At 39.5% G+C, this 21,306-nt stretch overlaps 1 protein-coding gene across 2 annotated transcripts in view; it reads left to right on the forward strand.

Moving 5' to 3' along the window:
• CNTN5 (contactin 5) overlaps positions 1–21,306 on the forward strand; it is a 1,042,858-nt gene that overhangs the window by 849,904 nt on the left and 171,648 nt on the right. For both annotated transcript variants that reach the window (XM_038372749.2, XM_038372738.2), the window contains one exon: positions 689–839. In XM_038372749.2, the coding sequence (XP_038228677.1) occupies positions 689–839 (151 nt within the window). The remainder of the gene's footprint in view (positions 1–688; positions 840–21,306) is intronic.

Below are 21,306 nucleotides of genomic sequence, written 5' to 3' on the forward strand. Positions count from 1 at the left end.
ACTTGCATTGTTTAATACCTTATTCTTCAGATAGACCCATTTAAATCAATGCGACTGTTCAAGGAGTAAGGTATTACTCAACATATAAAAAGGTCACTCAATTGGACTATTAGGTTTTAAAATATCTCTGAATTTGGAAAAAAAAATTGCAGCCAAAATTGTAAACATCTTGAAAATAAATTATTTTCAAACAATGAAATAAAACTTCCAGAAAACTAGAAACATATTCTCAATTTTCCACAACTGGCTTTCAGGAAGAAAAAAGGCAAAACAACTAAAAAACCCATCAACAAACTCTTTGTAACCACTAATAGTATTTAACAGCTTTGGGTGGATTTGTGGAATTTAAAATATACTAATATTTTGAGCTAATTACTGTAATAAAGGTATTTCATTTTATTGTTGATTTCTCCAGACTTTCTCTAAAGCTGCTAGATTTCACAAATAATCTAATTTTAATATGTTGATATGAACGACTTCTTATTAACTGATAGGTTGATTAAATTCTAATCTTGCCATTGGAATTGGATGCTGGTTTAATGATATTTTTGTATACATGCCATATGATCTGTATTATAATAGATTCCAAACAAAAAAGTGAAAATGGATGATGAATCATCTGTTAGAATTCATTGAAATGGAAGGTGCTGATTGTTCTCTATAGAACTAACATATTTCTTTTTAACAGCCTCAGCTCCCACTTTTGCACTAAATGAGATGAAGAAAACTTTAATTATTACCAGGGGCAGAGAAGTTGTCATTGAGTGCAAACCACAAGCCTCTCCAAAACCAACCATCACTTGGAAGAAAGGAGACAAAGCAGTAAGAGAGAATAAGAGGTCAGAAGTCTCTTCAGTAAACTAAGTATTAATGCAATTAATGTGGTTTCATATGGAAAGTACAGCAAGTGACAAGAGGCACACATATGCTATGTATGTACGAGAGTGCATGTATAGTAGTTACTAGACAAGCTGATTAGTTTGACAGTAGTGAAATTATCTTCCCTGTAGTGGATGGACATTGTTATTAACTTTGGGATCAAAGCTCTGCTGGTTTAAACAATGATGCAGAAAAGGCAAAAAATGGTTTCCTTTTTCATTTATTCCTTGTTCTTCATTTCAGCAATGCTGCATTTATGATATGAAGGTGCTACACATCTTGTGGTTCAGTAGATGAAAAGTTTGTAGGCTGTGATTGCTGTGGTGATGACATGAGAACATCACATTTGTTGAAGATAGTTTTACAAGGGACCCAAGCTAAGGTTGACAGCTTGTTGTCAATGGGGTCCTGTCCAAGAGTGCTGTGAAAAACATTGCACAGAACAACAATACAGTTAAACAACAAGATTAAAGTCTATAATAAATCATTTTGGTACTTAATGGCACATCTGTTTAACAGGCTCTGTTTGATTAAATGTATTCTGTCCAGCTCTGTACTTTAAACACAGTTAAAGCAGCTGCAGGTCAGATGCCAACTGCAATTGCATTACACAAGAAAACACTACTATACATTAGAGCAGTTTTGCCAGCTTTGACATGGACTTTCATAATACACAATAATCGTATCTTCTTTCTTGTAATGTTATATGAATGGACCACTTAAACTCACTTGTCTGGCATTACTGTGAAGTATAAAAGCAAGGTCTTTTTGCATTTATATAATACTGATGAAAGCCGTACAGTGCATCTGTTTTGGTAAGCAGTGGAAGGCGAATGTTATCTTGTTTGTGATCTTTGCAAAGGACAATTTAGTTTCACGTTGTTTTTGTTCTGAAAAAGAAAAAGGACAATATTTCATATGATTTGGACTCCTTTTGGAAAGATAAGGCAATGTAAGACATCAACTATTTTACCCATTAGTTTATAGATGTGGTTTTGGAATGGTATATTTTGATAATGCGGGTGTGTAGATAAAGGTAAGTTACAAGGCTGATATTAACCATATCAAGCACTACTAATAATGATATCTGTCTGCCATTCTTTGTGGAACTTCTGTAGTGATCAAAACGAAAGAGACTTTTGTTTTGCCTGGATTTGTAAAAGCTGACTATTTACTTTTATTAAGCTTCTGTGTTTCTTCAGGCCATTTTGATTCAACACTTCTTTGTGTCCTGCCAGCTGATGTCTGCTGGTGACAGGATACAGTCCAGAGCTAACAGAAATGCCTTTGATTAAACTGAGTTTCATTATTTTCTTAATAATAACAGAAAACCAAGATGTAGACTGTAGTTCAGTAGGATGTATCCAGAGGTATATAGTTAATTATTTGCAAAAATAAAAGGAGTACTTGTGGCACCTTAGAGACTAACAAATGTATTAGAGCATAAGCTTTCGTGAGCTACAGCTCACTTCATTGGATGCATTTGGTGGAAAATACAGAGGGGAGATAGATATACACACACAGACAACATGAAACAATGGGTTTATCATACACACTGTAAGGAGAGTGATCACTTAAGACAAGCCATCACCAGCAGCAGGGGGGCGGGGGGAAGGAGGAAAACCTTTCATGGTGACAAGCAAGGTAGGCTATTTCCAGCAGTTAACAAGAATATCTGAGGAACAGTGGGGGGTGGGGTGGGGGGGGAGAAATACCATGGGGAAATAGTTTTACTTTGTGTAATGACTCATCCATTCCCAGTCTCTATTCAAGCCTAAGTTAATTGTATCCAGTTTGCAAATTAATTCCAATTCAGCAGTCTCTCGTTGGAGTCTGTGTTTGAAGCTTTTTTGTTGAAGGATAGCCACTCTTAGGTCTGTAATCGAGTGACCAGAGAGATTGAAGTGTTCTCCAACTGGTTTTTGAATGTTATAATTCTTGACGTTTGATTTGTGTCCATTCATTCTTTTACGTAGAGACTGTCCAGTTTGACCACTGTACATGGCAGAGGGGCATTGCTGGCACATGATCGCATATATCACATTGGTAGATGCGCAGGTGAACGAGCCTCTGATAGTGTGGCTGATGTGATTAGGCCCTATGATGGTGTCCCCTGAATAGATATGTGGACAGAGTTGGCAACGGGCTTTGTTGCAAGGATAGGTTCCTGGGTTAGTGGTTCTGTTGTGTGGTGTGTGGTTGCTGATGAGTATTTGCTTTAGATTGGGGGGCTGTCTGTAAGCAAGGACTGGCCTGTCTCCCAAGATCTGTGAGAGTGATGGGTCGTCCTTCAGGATAGGTTGTAGATCCTTGATGATGCGTTGGAGAGGTTTTAGTTGGGGGCTGAAGGTGATGGCTAGTGGCGTTCTGTTGTTTTCTTTGTTGGGCCTGTCCTGTAGTAGGTGACTTCTGGGTCCTCTTCTGGCTCTGTCAATCTGTTTCTTCACTTCAGCAGGTGGGTATTGTAGTTGTAGGAATGCATGATAGATATCTTGTAGGTGTTTGTCTCTGTCTGAGGGGTTGGAGCAAATGCGGTTATATCGTAGAGCTTGGCTGTAGACAATGGATCGTGTGGTATGATCTGGATGAAAGCTAGAGGCATGTAGGTAGGAATAGCGGTCAGTATGTTTCTGATATAGGGTGGTGTTTATGTGACCATCGCTTATTAGCACTGTAGTGTCCAGGAAGTGGATCTCTTGTGTGGACTGGTCCAGGCTGAGGTTGATGGTGGGATGGAAATTGTTGAAATCATGGTGGAATTCCTCAAGGGCTTCTTTCCCATGGGTCCAGATGATGAAGATGTCATCAATGGAGCGCAAGTAGAGTAGGGGCATTAGGAGACGACAGCTGAGGAAGCGTTGTTCTAAGTCAGCCATAAAAATGTTGGCATACTGTGGGGCCATGCGGGTACGCATCGCAGTGCCGCTGATTTGAAGGTATACATTGTCCCCAAATGTGAAATAGTTATGGGTGAGGACAAAGTCACAAAGTTCAGCCACCAGCTTAGCCGTGACATTATCGGGGATACTGTTCCTGACGGCTTGTAGTCCATCTTTGTGTGGAATGTTGCTGTAGAGGGCTTCTACATCCATAGTGGCTAGGATGGTGTTTTTAGGAAGATCACCAATGGACTGTAGTTTCCTCAGGAAGTCAGCAGTGTCTTGAAGGTAGCTGGGAGTGCTGGTGACATAGGGCCTGAGGAGGGAGTCTACATAGCCAGACAATCCTGCTGTCAGGGTGCCAATGCCTGAGATGATGGGGCATCCAGGATTTTCAGGTTTATGGATCTTGGGTAGCAGATAGAATACCCCAGGTCGGGGTTCTAGGGGTGTGTCTGTGTGGATTTGTTCTTGTGCTTTTTCAGGGAGTTTCTTGAGCAAATGCTGTAGTTTCTTTTGGTAACTCTCAGTGGGATCAGAGGGTAATGGCTTGTAGAAACTGGTGTTGGAGAGCTGCCTAGTAGCCTCTTGTTCATACTCCGACCTATTCATGATGACGACAGCACCTCCTTTGTCCTTTCAACAATTTCCATCCCACCATCAACCTCAGCCTGGACCAGTCCACACAAGAGATCCACTTCCTGGACACTACGGTGCTAATAAGCGACGGTCACATAAACACTACCCTATATCGGAAACCTACTGACCGCTATTCCTACCTACATGCCTCTAGCTTTCATCCAGATTATACCACACGATCCATTGTCTACAGCCAAGCTCTACGATATAACTGCATTTGCTCCAACCCCTCAAACAGAGACAAACACCTACAAGATATCTATCATGCATTCCTACAACTACAATACCCACCTGCTGAAGTGAAGAAACAGTTTGACAGAGCCAGAAGAGGACCCAGAAGTCACCTAAGACTGCTGAATTAAGACTGCTTAATTGGAATAAATTTGCAAACTGGATACAATTAATTTAGGCTTGAATAGAACTGGGAATGGATGAGTCATTACACAAAGTAAAACTATTTCCCCATGTTATTTCTCCCCCCCCCCACCCGCACTGTTACTCAGATATTCTTGTTAACTACTGGAAATAGCCTACCTTGCTTGTCACCATGAAAGGTTTTCCTCTCCCCCCCCCCCGCTGCTGGTGATGGCTTATCTTAAGTGATCACTCTCCTTACAGTGTGTATGATAAACCCATTGTTTCATGTTCTCTGTGTGTGTATATCAATCTCCCCTCTGTATTTTCCACCAAATGCATCCGATGAAGTGAGCTGTAGCTCATGAAAGTTTATGCTCTAATAAATTTGTTAGTCTCTAAGGTGCCACACGTACTCCTTTTCTTTTTGCAAATACAGACTAACACGGCTGCTACTCTGAAACCAGTTAATTATTTGAATTTCCTACACATACTGGTGGATCTGATCTCTGTGTCCCTGCAATATAGTCATGACTTTGATAGTATATTTGATATTAAACAAATTGGGCCAAATTCTGCCATCTGTTGTTTTAATAGAGTTATTTCTGATTTACACTGGTGCAACAGCATGCAGAATTGGGCCAATGCTATCATAAATATAGTGGATTCAGTTACAAGAAATCAAGAAGTATGTTAACAATAAGCTAGATGAAGTGTACTAAAAATAATAATAACAACCAACAACGTATAAGTAAGGATAGTTTCAGGAAAATAAAATGTGTACCTGTTGGCATTCTTAGTATCTGTCTATTAGTGAGGGTGAACTGAAGAAGGTTCTGAGGGTTAGTATGAACATTTTTCTGATGCTTTTTCATACATAGCCTAATTCTGGTCTAAAAATCTCATGAGAACACAATTTCATGTTAGATTTCTGATGCATGCTGGTTCTCGCTGGATTAGAAATATCATGATGAAAATAGCCTTTTTCATCTTATTTATGCTTCTTAGTTTTGACCATGAGTAGCAGGGGACATGAAGAGGCATTCAAGATAAAAAGAGCCTACTGAATTTTTCAAGTCTTAGAAAGGTTTGGTTTGTGTTCTATTTAGCTTTCAGTCAAACGTACAAAATAGTTCTTATGTTAGTCAGAGTGCACCTATCTCTACTGTTTATACTTAGGGGCAAAATCAGTTACAGAGGATCTCATTTCTGACCTTCTGTACAGAATTTCTATAACAATAATAATAGGGTCTATTGGAAGAGGAGAGGAGAAAGGCCATCAAATGAAGGACTGATGTGTTGGGGAAGATGTTAATTTTGTGGGGAAAGAGACTGTTTTTCCCATGCTTTGGAGGACCCTTTTTGGGGACTTATACAAGTTACTTGCTACACATTTTAAAAAAGAGAGAGAGGAAGGAAAAATACTCTTGTTTTGGTGAATATGTTCAAGTATTCTTTCAGTTAACTTCTTTATATAAAATGATTAACTACCTGAGACCCAGCTTGTGAATCCCTTACTTCCCCTGGTGGGTAGATACTAAGATGAATAATTCCTTTGATTTCACCTAGAAGAGCTTTGAATATCAGGGTAGAGACCTTGAGCTGATTTGGGGTTTCCTCAATAAAGTCTTAACCCATTCAAAATAAAAATTAATTAATGGAAGTATTTTGGATAGTTGGAATGTAATTACCTAGGATGGAATTTGGCCAGAACACAAAAGTTAATGCTACTGTTGTTTCTAGTTTTAAATATTTGGGAGGTGCTTAAATGCTATGATAATCGAAGTCATGTAAGCACTAACAGGAGTATACACCAAAAATGTTTCCATTAATTGTCCGAGAATAGTTTAAAATAGTGTTAAAAGCCCTTACTCATCACATTCTATTTGACTCTTTCGCTTTGTATGATGGAAAATGATAGGATTGAGATTATATACTGTCCATAGTTCTTTGTGTTCCAGCTATTAATCTGCATTTGGCTTTTTAATTTCATCATAACTTTGTAAAAAATGCTAGAAAAAGGAATGGACTCTGGACCAAGGAGGTAGAGTTTTGATCCAGAGGAGGCTTAAAATAGAAGTTTTGTGTTTGTATTTGAGACAAATCAAGGCTGGGACTTGATTTAAGTTCTGAAACAGAAGTTTTGGTCTTTCATGACTTCTTCATGCAAGGTTTTGGCCACCAAGTGCAGAAGTCATGCAAGATCAGCTATCCTTATGGGATTTCAGACCTCAGCCAGATGTAGAAAACAAGGCCCTTCTCATTTGTAATCAAACCACATTCAAACTCTAGCATCAGATTCTGGTCTAGACCCTGCTGAAATTCAGGGGAGTGGAATGACTGTTCAGATTTGACGATCCAATTTGGAGCACATTTCTAGTGAAAACTAGCTTGGTTCTAGTTTTTAAAGCTAAAGAAGCAGAAAAATAGACGTTTTGATCAAACTTTTCAAGCACACAATAAACCTTGAAAAATACAATATAATTGACTGGAATTTGCTGTCAGTTACGCTGATATAAATCTTGAGTAACTCCATTGAAGTCAGAGATCAGACTCTGTGCAAATGTTATTTATAAATGCTTTAAAATACCTTTTGTGCAGACTTTTGTAAACCAATGACATTTTATTATGATTTACTACTTCAGAAATTTTAGTAAGCCATTTCTCTGTGTACTATAATCTCTCTTTCATCACTTTTTTAAGGTCACCTATCTTTCTCCTCTAGATTTATTCTTGCAGCAGTGACTGTAGCTGATGTTTAAACTGATATGTTTGGGGAGTCGTAGGTGTTAAAAAGCTTCATAAGACTTTGTTCATCTGTTTTCATTCTCTCTCTCTTTTGCAACCATAGTCTTCTTCTAATTTTAAATTCATATTGGATTTTCACTCTAGTTCATTATTTTCATTAGATGGCCATTAATTATAGTTAAAATAAAATCATCCAAAAGCACTCTAGCAGTGCAAAAAAATGCTATTAAGACTCTATTATTAATCCCATTCAGTTCCCTTTATTTACAGAAGACTAAGTGTAGGGGAGCGGGGAATTTTTGTCCAACAAACAGCTAACTTGAGGAAGACAGTGTTTTTACAGGTGAAATTTGTTTTGTTTTGTTTTTGTCTGAGTTTCCTTTTCTTTTGAGTCTCAGCTATAATGGAGACTTCACCAATGTCCTATAGCTAGATTTGCTCTTGGGCTATTTTATTTTTCTGATAGTTTTGAGAAATCACTCCATTTCTATTTGTCACCATCAAAGCATTGCCCTTAGAATGAAGATCCAGTGGACTTGTGAAAGAAACCCAAGAGTCACATAAATCACAATCAGCACCAAAACCCTTGCATGTTTCCTTTAACCCCTGCTATTTGAGGTCACTGTTTTACTGGCTATATTCACCTGCCCCAGATCCAATGCTGATTTCTGCCCAGTGTAAATATCTAAGGATCTGCACATACTTATTAAGTAAACATTCCTTTTAGGTAGATAGATATCTAGCAATCACTTCACCCACCACTGAAATGCAGCCATTTTTCACATGGAACACAACAATTGTTTACCTTCCTGCCAGCGCCATACAAAACAGTTTTAGACGGGAAGTGAAGAATACCTTATTCAGTTAAAGCTGTGGGGGGAATTTTGGATAGTTAGAACTGAATTACCTGGGATGGAATTTGGCCAGAACACAAAAGTTAACACTTATCCCTACACTGAGTGCCATGACACCATTAATAACTGCAAATGACTGGGATCTTTGTTTTACATTTCATCTGAATGATGGCACCTCCAGCTGTACTCCCAACACCACAGAGAAGTCTTTGACCCTTAACGAAAAGGATTTCATATTGAATCAACATCTGTACTTCCTGCATCATTGAAATATTCACTGGAGGTCTTCCATTCTGGTCTTGCCTAAACCTGTTTAGTTATTGAGATCTGTAAACTGCTGTAACCAGTTACCAGTTCAAAATCTTTCCACCAGTTAGTGGAGAGTGACAAAGTTGCTGCTGGAATACAAGTTTTCAAGTTTATTATAGGCAAGACTGGTTGTATTGCCTATCATTAAAGTTGCCCAACACTTTCCATTGTAAGAACTTGTTTCCAATTGCTTATAATAACTTTACCAAACTTTAACTGTTTGAGTTGAAAGTGTCCATATTGGGTGTGTTCCTCAGGCTAAATATATACATTTAAATCAGCCAAAAGAGTTCAGTTATCATTAAGGCAATTGAATGCTGCCCTAGAGAAATGGATTCCACCTCTGTCTCTTATGTGATTCTAGACAAGTCTTTTAACCCAGTGAAGAGCTGGTCACTCATGTGTTCCTCATTTTCTGAGTGCCTGTCTTGAGTTCCTGGGGTCTGATTTGCAGAAGTGCTCACAGCTAGACCTGAACTCAATGGGAGCTGTACTTTGAAAATATAAAGACTTATACCACTATACAGGTCCTAAGCTTTTCAATGTAGGCACCTGTCAAGGTTCCTTCCCCACTCTGAACTCTAGGGTAGAGATGTGGGGACCTGCATGAAAACCTCCTAAGCTTACTTTTACTAGCTTAGGTTTAAACTTCCCCAAGGTACAAACTATTTTACCCTTTGCCCTTGGACTTCCACTGCCACCACCAAACGTCCAGGTTTATTTATTGAGAAAGAGTTGTTTGGAAACGTCTTTCCCCCCAAAATCCTCACCAAAACCTTGCACCCCCTGCCTAGGGAAGGCTTGATAAAAATCCTCACCAATTTGCATAGGTGACCACAGACCCAAACCCTTGGATCTTAAGAACAATGAAAAAAGGATTCAATTTCTTACAAGAAGAATTTTAATATAAGAAAAGGTAAAAAGAATCACCTCTGTAAAATCAGGATGGTAAATACCTTACAGGGTAATTAGATTCAAAACATAGAGAATCCCTCTAGGCAAAACCTTAAGTTACAAGAAAGACACAAAGACAAGAATATTCATTCTATTCAGCACAGTCTAATTTCTCAGCCATTTAAAGAAATCATAATCTAACGCATATCTAGCTAGATTACTTTACTGAGTTCTAAAACTCCATTCCTGATCTGTCCCCAGCAAAAGCATCACACAGACAGACCCTTTGTTTTTCCCTCCCTCCAGCTTTGAAAGTATCTTGTCTCCTCATTGGTCATTTCGGTCAGGTACCAGGGAGGTTATCCTAGCTTCTTAACCCTTTACAGGTGAAAGGATTTTTCCTCTGACCAGGAGGGATTTTAAAGGTGTTTACCCTTCTCTTTATATTTATGACAGCACCCAAAACCGGTGGATAATTTTTACCTTAATCTTTCTGTGCCTCAATTTCCCATTTGTAAAGTAGGGATAATACTGCACCCTCATTTCATTGGGAAGTTAAGAAAATAAATTGATTGATATTTGAGAAGAATTCAGATACTGTAGTTAGTGTGGGTATGTGTATGTATGTGTGTAATATATCTTGTATGGTGAAATTGGTTACTACATAACAGCAGGATTGCTACAATCTCGTAGTGAGATATAAGGATGAGATTATTTTAGCATACTTTTCAACTACTTTTGTCATAAATTCATATTGATATTAAAACCATTGAACCAGAGACCTTGTACACCCTGATTTTAGTCAGTCTTTCTTTGTTGTTCAATTAGTTGAAGAACGCAGAGCACTTAAATCTAAAAATAGGATAACTGAAACAGTCAGAAATGGACAGGCTTTTATACTCCTTTGGTCTCTCAGTGTAATTCATTTCCAAGTTTGACAGGTTCTTATTACAGCATTGCTCTTCACTACTATATTTAAGGACCTATGAAGGTTTCAATTTTGAGTTTCTATTTTAAAAGGATTTATAGCTCAATTCTAAAAAAATAAAAGGGGGGTGGGGCAGGGGGCTAAAACTAGGCAAGAAGGATATGAGTCAGTAGGTGAAGTTTTACCCCAAAATAAACAGACATGTTTTGGTCATTTTCTGTCACATTTGAAAATATACATATGCTCCCTTTATCAGAGGGGCTCTGAACTTTATTGGGAGGGTTCCGGGGAAAAGCCTGTGTGCTGCAATCTAGCCTTAGAGACTACAACTCCATTGACGCCTTGGGGAAAGAGGGAGAGACTTCCCCCTGCAGGAAGAGCAGGGGGTGAACTCCATTTTGGGGAAAGGAGTGAGACTGCTGCTGTGGAGCTCTGTCCATATCAGCAGCTGCTGCTAGGATGCCAGAAGCTACTGCTGAGAGCCTGCAGGGGTTTTGATCAAGCAGGGAGCCTCAGAGGCTGTTGGTGGCTTCACTGGATCCAGGGCAGAGACTATTGCTGTGCCTAGAGCTGACTGAGCAGGGCCTGCAGTGAAAGAACTGGGAGTAACCCCCACTCTGGTTTGGGAAAGTACTTACAAGGGAAAGGGCACAGCTGAGAGACGGAGCCCTAGCACAGGCAGAGTGATCTTCCCACCAAACGAGGACCCAGAGCTGCTGACCTTTCGTGGAGCCAGCTCCAATCATCAACAGGGTTGTGCCGCTTGTTGCCTTGGCTGAACTGATGCACAGAACCAACAGAGCGCTGGCTTCAGCTGCAGATCTTCCAGAATGCCCATGCAAGCAAGTGCCTAGGACTCTGAAATCCAGAACAGTGTACACTCTGGGGTGGGTAAATGGTGGCAGTGTAAATGCCAAATACATAAGTTTCATTTATTACTGTATATTATATTTGTTAATTGATTTTAACAACTGCCCCTGTGGATCTAAATTAGTATTGACATTTAATCTTACTCTGCTATACTCTGTTTCTTAAATTGTTAAGTAAAGGAGTGTTAGCTCTAATTTAAGTATATTGGATGTATATTATTTATAATTGGTATTTGAGTTGGTTATTATTATTATTATTACTATTTGAAGGGGTTTATTCCTGGAGGTTCCCAAGGTACACCATTGAGTATGTACAGGGCGAGCCAGGTGGAGGCACCGCCAATTTTAACTTTCTTTAGGAGTAAAGGAACTGCAGCAGAGGGGTGGATAGAGGATTCCCACTTATCCAGCATCGCCACTGGGATACTCAGATCTCCTTTAATGTCAACAATATCAGGCGCCCAGGCACACAGGTGAGTGTTGCCTGCTCCCGAGTAACCCAGAGAAGAAAGGGGGGTTATATATATTTACATAGTTTTATATTGTAGTAAAACAGTAGTATCTCTGTAGTTAAGGTTCCCACCAGCTTCCATTACAAAGCTATTTTAAGTTCCTGTAACTTTAGGATGGAATACTGGTTTAGGCTGAAAATTGCCGTATTTACTGTGAAGGCAAAGGAATATGTTTCTGCAAAGTCTGTGGAAATTTCACCAAACTATTTTGGAGTTAAAAGCCATTAAGCCATTAGCTTCGACATCACATTTTGACTTTTGTCTAGTGTTTCCTAAATTCCCTCTAGCTCACAACTGCTTGTTACAACCCATTCACATTTTCCACATATATCACTTATGGTTCCTTGGAAAAGCGTGTGCCAAATATATGGGAAGAAAATAGGTTGTAAATAAGTAAAGTTATCAGCAAGTTTTGTTGTAGATAGTTTGGGGATCCAATCCTGCTTCCACTAATTTTAGTACAGGTTATGGACTCAATCCTGCCCTCTGATATCAATGGGAGTTGTTTGCCATCAACTTCAGTGGAAGCGTGATCAGATGATAGTATAGGTGTCTTGTGAAAGATGTTGCTTCTCTTGGGTGGTTGCTGAGCATTTCTGAAAATCACTCTTTGGATATGGATTTAAACTCTCTCTTTTTTAAAAAAAAAATCCTTGCATGTTGGTAAAATTTTCGGAAGTGCCAAAGGGCTTTCCATGACATGTAGGATCCTAAGTAACTTTTTAAAATGAGACTGAGGCTCCTAACTCACTTAAGCCTTGCTACACGGAGTGGAGCAATGCTTAAATACCTTTAAGAACCTGGGCCTAAAGCACTTAAGTCTCAAATGTCACTGAATGGTACTAGATGTTCCTAACTGCCTAAGTTGCTTTTGAAAGTGAGACTTAGGCTCCTAAGTAAATCAGGCCTTTTTGAAAATTGTATTCCAGGTCTTCAATTATCTCCACAAAAGAAGGCCACTCATAAGCTTCAACTAGGACAACATGAAGCTACCTGTCTTTTGAGAAAGCAAGACTGGAAAGGGCTCATTGCAGGTGCACTCTGTACTGTCCACCGGCTGCAATCTGTTTTATGTGCTGTTATTCAAGGGGCTGGTTATTACTACAAAGACTTAAATGAACAACATGCCAGATTCTTAGTGGCCTTCCTTCCAACATGACCCATAACAATTTGTCCCAGGGGTGTACCTCACAAGGACTGGGGGCAAAGATTTTTTAGTTGTGGACCTTTGCCTTTCGAATTTGCTCCCACCAGAAATACATCTGAACCTGGTCATGTCGAGTTCATCTTTTGTTCAGGTTTTCTACTAGCAGCAGGTCTTTTTAGTCCTCATACAGTCAACAAGGCTAGTAATTCCAGATCTTTTGTCAGGTTAGTTGGCTTCACAGCTGCAAGGTTATTCAGAACATATGCACCCTATCTTCAGGAAAATGTGCTTTGATTCTGAAATAAATAAAGTGTGCCCCAAAATGTATGTTTATGGATGTGCATGCAGCCAATATATTCATTTCTTTATTCTTTCTAAAAAAAATTATTCCATTTATCCCTGTGTTGAGTTGATGACTTCAAGGAATGTCCTACAGCAACCTCTTAAGCCTTCTTCTGGTCAGTGCATGGCCTAACTTTTTTACTGGGTAGATGATTCCTGTTTTGTTTCCTGCTTCCACTTTTTTTTCTTAATTATTGGATAACAAACAAAAACAATCCTACAGCTCCCTAGAGAAGATAAAGCTGAAAAGCTCAATAATTCTAAGCCGCAAATTATCTCAAGGTACTTGTTCTGTTGTGCTATGTACACCTCCACTTTCAGCATTCTCATCTCAAGTTAATTACCAGTTGAGCTAACAGCTGATAAATATTTATTCTAATTGTGGTTCATTTACTGCAGTTACAATAAATGGTTACCCAAGTTCCTGTATGTGCACCACATAGGCAGAACTTGAGCAAGTCATTAATTACTTAAAGGCTTTTCTTTGCTTAAGGCCCCCTAGACTATGACTTTCAGCTCAATTTGTCCTTAATAGAAACTACATCTTAAATTCTTGGAAATTTAAGCATCTAAGTACATGCTATCAACTGATTCCCCCCCTCCCCCATCCCCAAATAGCACTTTAATGATCATGAAGTAGTGAAGAGAGAAGATTCTGAGGACATTTAGAAAGAGGCATTTCATGACAGAAATTCTTATCTTCCTTGGAGAGTTATGCAATCACTTCTTTTCGGTTTTTTGCATAAATCACGGTCTAATTTAGCTGTGGATTGCTCATAATGGGAATTAGAGATCCAGTTATAAATTAGAGAAGGGACACAATGATAACCTTGACTATATGATAAAAACAAATAGCAAGATCATCTCCTAGCAAAAAAGGATCTTTGGGAATCAGGAGCCTGAGACTGACAGCCCCCAGGAACAATGGGGAGAGGCCAATGCTCCAGGTCAGCCTGAATGACAGGGCGGGCAGGCTAATCAGGGAGTCAGGAAGCCAGGGAGGTCCCGTCCTCTGTGTGAGCTGGATTTGCCTGGGTCAGACAGAGTGGGGCTGAGCTAAGGCGAAAGCAGGGGAGCAGAGCTGTGTCAGATCCAGAGGGACCAGAAAAGCAGCCCAGAGAGAGCAGACCTAGTCCTGGAAGCAGAGCTGCAGCAACCAGAGCCAGAGGGGCCAGAAAAGCAGCCCAGGAAGCAGGTCAGTGCTGGGAGCAGAGTCACAGAAGCAGCCTGCAGAGCAGACCTGTCCTGGGAACAGAGCTGCAGCACCAGAGGCAGAGGGGCCAAAGAAGCAGCCCAGGGAGCTGGAGGCAGAGCAGCAGCAGCAGTGCAGAGACAGAGTGCTGGAGCTGGGGCTGGAGCAGTCCAGAGCTGGGTGCAGTGAGCAGTTGGGGAGACTGAGGGGGACCCTGGGCAGCAGGCCCAGCACAGGGAGATGCCTCAACCAGAGGCTCTGCAGGCCAGGCTTGGATCATAACCCCGACAGGGTGGGGGCGACATTGGGAAGAAGGGTCCTACCACTTAGAGCCTGAGAGCGTGTGGCCACCACCAGAGCAAGTGTCCAACCCACAGCATCCCTGCAGCACAGCCAGGGCCTGAGAAGAAGGCCTGGGACTGACAAGGAACAGATTGTGAACTGCCTGGACATTCCAGAGACACTGTTGTGATGTTCCCTGCCACAAAGCGGGGTGATGTGTTTTCTTTAACCTTTCCCATTTTTCCTTATTCTTTTTAAAATTGTTGATTAAATAACTTGCATTTGCTTTAACTTGTATGTAATGGTCAGTGGGTCAGAGAAGGGCCCAGTGCAGAGAGAGTACCCGGAGTGGGGACACCCTAGCCCCGTCCTAGGTGACCACAGGAGGGTTGGGGGTAGAGCCCCCCAGGAATCCTGGGCCCAGACTTGTTGGGGTTACGAGGACGCTGCCAGACAGGAGAGAGGAAGGGGAGTCCTCAAGGGCAGGGAGGCCACTGGGTAAAGGAAGTGGGAGTGAGGACTCGGATCCTTTCACTAGCCCTCTTCACCGGGATAGTGCAGAAGCCAGGAAAGTTCCCCACAGTAGCAGGACTATTCCCCTGCTTACAATTAGTTTAAGTCCAGGGTACAGAGGCTTAGCAATCTAATAGATAAAGCACTGGACCAAGGCCCAACAATTCTGAACTCTGTTTTCAGCTCTGACACTGATCTGTTGTGTGACGTTGGGCAAGTGACTCACCTCTCTGTGCTTCTGTTTCTCTGCCCAACTTCTCTTGTCTATTTAGAGTATAAGCTCTTTAGGGTAGGGAATATGTCTTGCTGTCTGTTTGCAGGGTGCCTAGCACAAGAGGGCTTTTGTTTCATTTTGGGCCTATTGGCACAACATTTATGGAAATAATAATAATAGTACACGCACGCACACAGTGAGGTGTTTCAGTGATGGAAAAAAAGTATTTAGTTTGTAGGCTATAAGTTTCATTTCTTAATTAAGAAGCAAAGAAGATAATTAGAAAAAAGAAAAAAAAGAGTTCCAGAGAAAGGAAGGATAGTCAAGAAACCAACTAAGATTAGGGGAGGGGAGTCCTGTTGGTCTCTGGAAGAGTGTATAGGTTTCAGGACTATCCATCTGTTTATGGCATGGTACATAGTTTAAGATATATGTCAAACTTTTCTTGCCATCTCTTCGTGCACTAGCGGTCAGTGTCCAGTGTCAAATTGGAGACTATGACACAAAGGCATGCACACAATGGGAGTTTAACACATGGGCCAGCAAAATTCATTCTGCACTAGGGAAGCACTTTCCTGAGGCAATTCTTTCTGATTTGATGTAAATGTAACATGGCTGGCATGTCCCTTTCACCACAGCAACACCTGCAGCATCCGAATTACTGACCTTTATTGTAGATGTGAGGCTATTTCTAGATTCAGAGTCACTAAATCTTTGCATTAAGATTTGGACTAAAGATGTTATTAATTTGGCACTCTCTGCTGCTGTACACTCAGTCATTCTCTTGCCTACCCAGCTTGACCCTCTGAATACTGAATTTCACAAAATGAGTTTTGAGATCTTGGTCCAATTTCTAGTGGACACGTTTAACATTGCACAAACCACAATTATATTTTCCATTAATTTGATACCCTATTGACATTCTCAGCTGCCTGGTCTTCTAAGTATTGGATGGGAATGGAGACTGCACATCCCTCTCACCCCCAGACGGTGATAAACTACAGGTCAGGATGGAGGGACATTAGTGAGCCTTGCACTTAAAACTATCCCTTTGTATTGTGGACTGAGAATATCAGTCTCTCTGGACGTACATCCAAAAGCTTTCACACGCATAAATGCACTTAACTTTTAAAGGGATGCAGTCAATTTAAACATCACATATCTACCTGAAGACTTTGTACCTACTTTTGTTATAAGCAGAACCTAAGATTATTGTAGATGGGAGAGGCTAGGATTTTTTTTTAACTTTTAGTTTATTTTATACATTTGGAAGCACTTCATATATCATCAGTTTCACATATCTATTGATTGTCAGTTGTATTGCTGGTATCAGGCACTATCATGATGACATCAGTCTCATACCCTACTCTGGTCAGTATAAATGTCTATGTCTACACACTGTGGGTGAGATGCTTGCTCTACTGAAGTCACAGGCAAAACTCCCATTAACTTCAATGGGCCAGGATTTTACCCTGTTATCTAAGACTCCTGTATTTTGCATGTTCCTTTCAGTATTTGTCATTAGAGAGCTCTTTTGCTACTGCTCATAAAACAAATGAGAGACAATTATATAAATGCTAGAGCGAAAGGAATCCTAAGTTTTTTGAGTGTATGCAACTGCCTTTCATTGTAATCAAGTTAAAAATTGAATGAGGCTTTTTTTTAATATACCAGCAGTAAAAGGAGAGAACTCACTTATTTAAAAAAAAAAAGAAACAATTGAGTCAGCTGTCAGCATGGATATTTGCAAAGATATCCAATGAGTATTTGTCCATATTTTCCATTCTGCCCTCCCAGATGCCACTCTCTACATTCTTTTTTATTATTTCTTGTGCAGTGTTTGTAAGTCCTCACAATGTATTATTAGACATTAATGTGCTGTTTTCTCCCAGATTATTAATAAAGATGTTAAGTAAAACTAGCCCCAGCATTAATACCTGCTGTTGCTCACTAGACACCTTACCCAACATGATAGATTGCCTTTTTTTAGCTGTCCTTCAGCCCATTGTCTGTGTATATAAAGGTCAATAAGCTCTTTACAGAATACTCACTACATGAGTGACTCTTATCTCTTTGGTACATCTGTGCTGAAGCTAATCAACATAAAGATGTGAAATGGGTGAACTGAAGTATACTATGGTGCCATTATATTCACTGTGCTAACAGTTGTTTTAACATCCCTAAAGGTTTAAAAAATTACAGATTCCAATTAAAAATTCAGGAAGCTCTCTGAGAAAAGTATGTTATTTTCATGTATGCTGATTTAAGAACACCATGCATAAAATAGTTTCATCACATTGTCTAATATTGTTGGAAAGTGATGATATGGTGTCAAACAAGGTGATGTAAGTCAGACAACATAGTAACAACAAAATGCACTTTCAAAGACTGTTAGGTATATGCTGTAGCATCTGAAATCCCTTTGATTTTTACAGAGCTCTCTGAATAATCCAAGCACAAAGGCTCTCCATGCTCTCTTTTTTCCTATTTTTGAAGCAGCTGTCACCTTTTTCAGAGTATTCTTAGCCACCCCATACTGATTCTCCGCAGGAACAATACTAATTCTTCAAGGAATCTCTCTTTAGAGTTCTCTTTATATCATCCTTCACCCCCTTATTTCTCCCCATTTGCTCCAACAGACATTTTTCTAATTCTTTTGTGGTTTTCTCAGACCCTCTTTCTGTCCCCTTCTGGAGATATTCTTCACTACTTAACATTTGTAGACGCTACACAATCCTGTGTGATGTGCCTCTGATGTGGGTTCTGCCTCCTAAGAGGTCCAGCAGCAAATTTATTAATTCATAGATTTCAAGAAGGAAGGGACCAGTGTGATCCTCTAGTCTGACCTGCTGTATAACACAGGCCATAGAACTTCCCCAAAATAATTCTTAGAGCATACTTTTTAGAAAAAAAAACATCCAAGCTTTATTTTAAAATTGTCAGTGATGGAGAATCCACCACTTTGGTAAATTGTTCCAATGGTTAATTTCTCTCACTGTTAAAACTGTACACCTTATTTCCAGTCTGAATTTGACTAGCTTCAACTTTTAGCCATTGGAATCTGTTATATCTTTCTCTGCTAGCTTGAAGAAGTCATTATTAAAGATTTGTTTATCATGTAAGTACTTATCAATGGTAATCAAGTCACCCCATAACCTTCTCTTTGTTAAGCTAAATAAATTGAGCTTTTTGACTCTATCACTATAAGGCATGCTTTCTAATCATTTCTTAATCATTCTCATGGCTCTTCTCTGAACCTGCTCCAGTTTATTAACATCCTTCTTGAATTGTGGACATCAGAACTGAACACACTATTCCAGCAGCAGTTGCACCAGTGCCAAATACAAATAACCCTTCTGATCCTACTTGAGATTCCCATTTATGTATCCAAGGATTGTATTAGTCCATTTGGCCACAAAGTCGCACTGTGAGCACATGATCAACTTCCCAGGATAGAGTTCTTCTATGTTCTTTGTTTCCAGATGTATACTTTTAAAGTTAGCAATATTAAAATGCATGTTGTTTGCTTGCGCTCAGCTTGCCAAGAGATTCAGATCGCCCTGTATCAGTGACCTGTTCTTTTAATTATTTACCACTCCCCTTAATGTTTGTGTCATCTGCAAACTTTTCAGTTTTCAGAGTAGCAGCCGTGTTAGTCTGTATTCGCAAAAAGAAAAGGAGTACTTGTGGCACCTTAGAGACTAACAAATTTATTAGAGCATAAGCTTTCGTGAGCTACAGCATCCGATGAAGTGAGCTGTAGCTCACGAAAGCTTATGCTCTAATAAATTTGTTAGTCTCTAAGGTGCCACAAGTACTCCTTTTCTTTTTGCAAACTTTTCAGTGATGATTTTATGTTTTCTACAATAACTAGAGCTAATTGTAACATGGGTTTCTTCCCAAGGAGAATATGAATTTTTGTCAAAAAAACAAAAGTATCTGGCTCCAAATGAAAATGTGTTTTGGGGCTAAAAAGTCAACATTTTCCATGGAAAACAGACACTTCCCACAAAATTTTAGGTTGGTCAAAAACTCAATTTTCCATCAGAAGCATTTTTGATGGAAAAATTTCAACCAGCCCTATAAATAATCGCTACCCTCAGATTACTTCTCAGATGTTGCCAGCTCCTCATTTCCCTACCCCAGGCAAGAATGTCTCCTGCTTCTCTCCCTGGACTCAACAGCAACCTCAAATTGCTCTCTTTCTCCTCACTTTTCTCCAAGAAAGCTTCTCTCAACACAGAACACACACACAATTTTAAAGACTCCTTCATTAATTAGCCTTCTGATCTTCACAATCATCCTATCCCCGAGCTCAGTTTTCTTCCCCGATCTCCTGCAATTCCAAGCTGTGAACATTTGATGATTTCCTTCACCAAAAGTAAAAAGACCAGGTCTTCTTAACTATCAGCCCCAAAGATTGTGTTTTTTTTCTTTGTGAGGAACCTGCTAGTGAGCTTCCTTCATCAACAAGAGCAGAATCAATTATTTCACTGTGGTTTCCATTATTTTTTCTACCCTCTCTTTCATTCTGTACTATCTCTGTCACAGTGCAATGTTGTTCTTGATTGCTGTGGCTATTCTCCGATTGCTTCCCTGGAGCTCATGTTTCTTCTTCATTTGTGGAAATAGACCCTAAACATGCATTTTCTCTGTGAGGAAAAAAAATATTTCGCCTCCATAATACTGGAAAAGGAATAGGGACTTTGTCTTTGTGTTTACACAGTGCCAGCCATGTTGTAGATATTACCACAATCTCAATAATAATTAATACATTCCTCCTCAAAAACAGTAACAACGTCTTTTTTAGAGCATATTACAGGAAATTCTAATCTTGTTTACGAAAAGCAGTTGTATACTGTTTCACTTAATGGCAGTTCATGTTGTCATACTAAGATGAACTTATGCACCATAATCATATATTTGTAAGCTTCTAACCATTATCTTGAAAATGGTATGCTATTTAACACACACAAGCAGTGCATTATCTTTTATTATAGGCTGTAATTGGAAAGTGAAATATCTTATACTATAAGTAAATAATCCTTTAAAATTAAGATGTAAAAAAATGTTTAGCATGAATGCACTTGTAATTTACTTAAGACCTTAAGTAAATTCAGGGGAAAACTTGGATAAACAATACTGACATCATTATTGACACCTCAGTAACTGCAAATGAGTCTCCCTCAGTCTACCTCCCAATTCTAGCATTTTGCCTAATTCTGATTTCATGCGTCGGTAAGTTCTGAACAATCCGTGTCTCAGAGCGCATCATGTACTAATTTTGCTCTGACAACCTTATAATGGGAATTTGAATACTTATTACATTTTTCTTGTGGAAAACAGAAGAGAGAAAAAGTCCTCTGTGTTTATCTTGCCTCAATAAAATGATAGTGGATCTGCTCTTCTTTTCACTATGAAATCTCATTTTTAATAACAAGTTCCCATTTGCAGCACCACATGTTTTGTCTCTAAACAACTTCCCTTTCATATGAAAAATTTTCCTGGGGCCTTGAAATTCCTAATTTATCTGAAGCAAAGTGCCCTCTGAAGAAGCTCCTTTAAAAACACAGAGGATCAACCCTTGCAACAATATATCTAAGAGATTATTTGTTTCATCCTGAATCAAATATTCAGCACTCATTCATGATAATATGCAAATCATTGGAATTATTGTTGGGTTTGGGTTTTTTTATATACTATGCTCTTTCTCACTTGGAAAGGATGAAGGCCATTCAATAGCCCTTTCTT

The sequence above is a fragment of the Dermochelys coriacea genome, chromosome 1 (assembly GCF_009764565.3).
Source record: "Dermochelys coriacea isolate rDerCor1 chromosome 1, rDerCor1.pri.v4, whole genome shotgun sequence".
Lineage (NCBI taxonomy): Eukaryota > Metazoa > Chordata > Testudines > Dermochelyidae > Dermochelys > Dermochelys coriacea.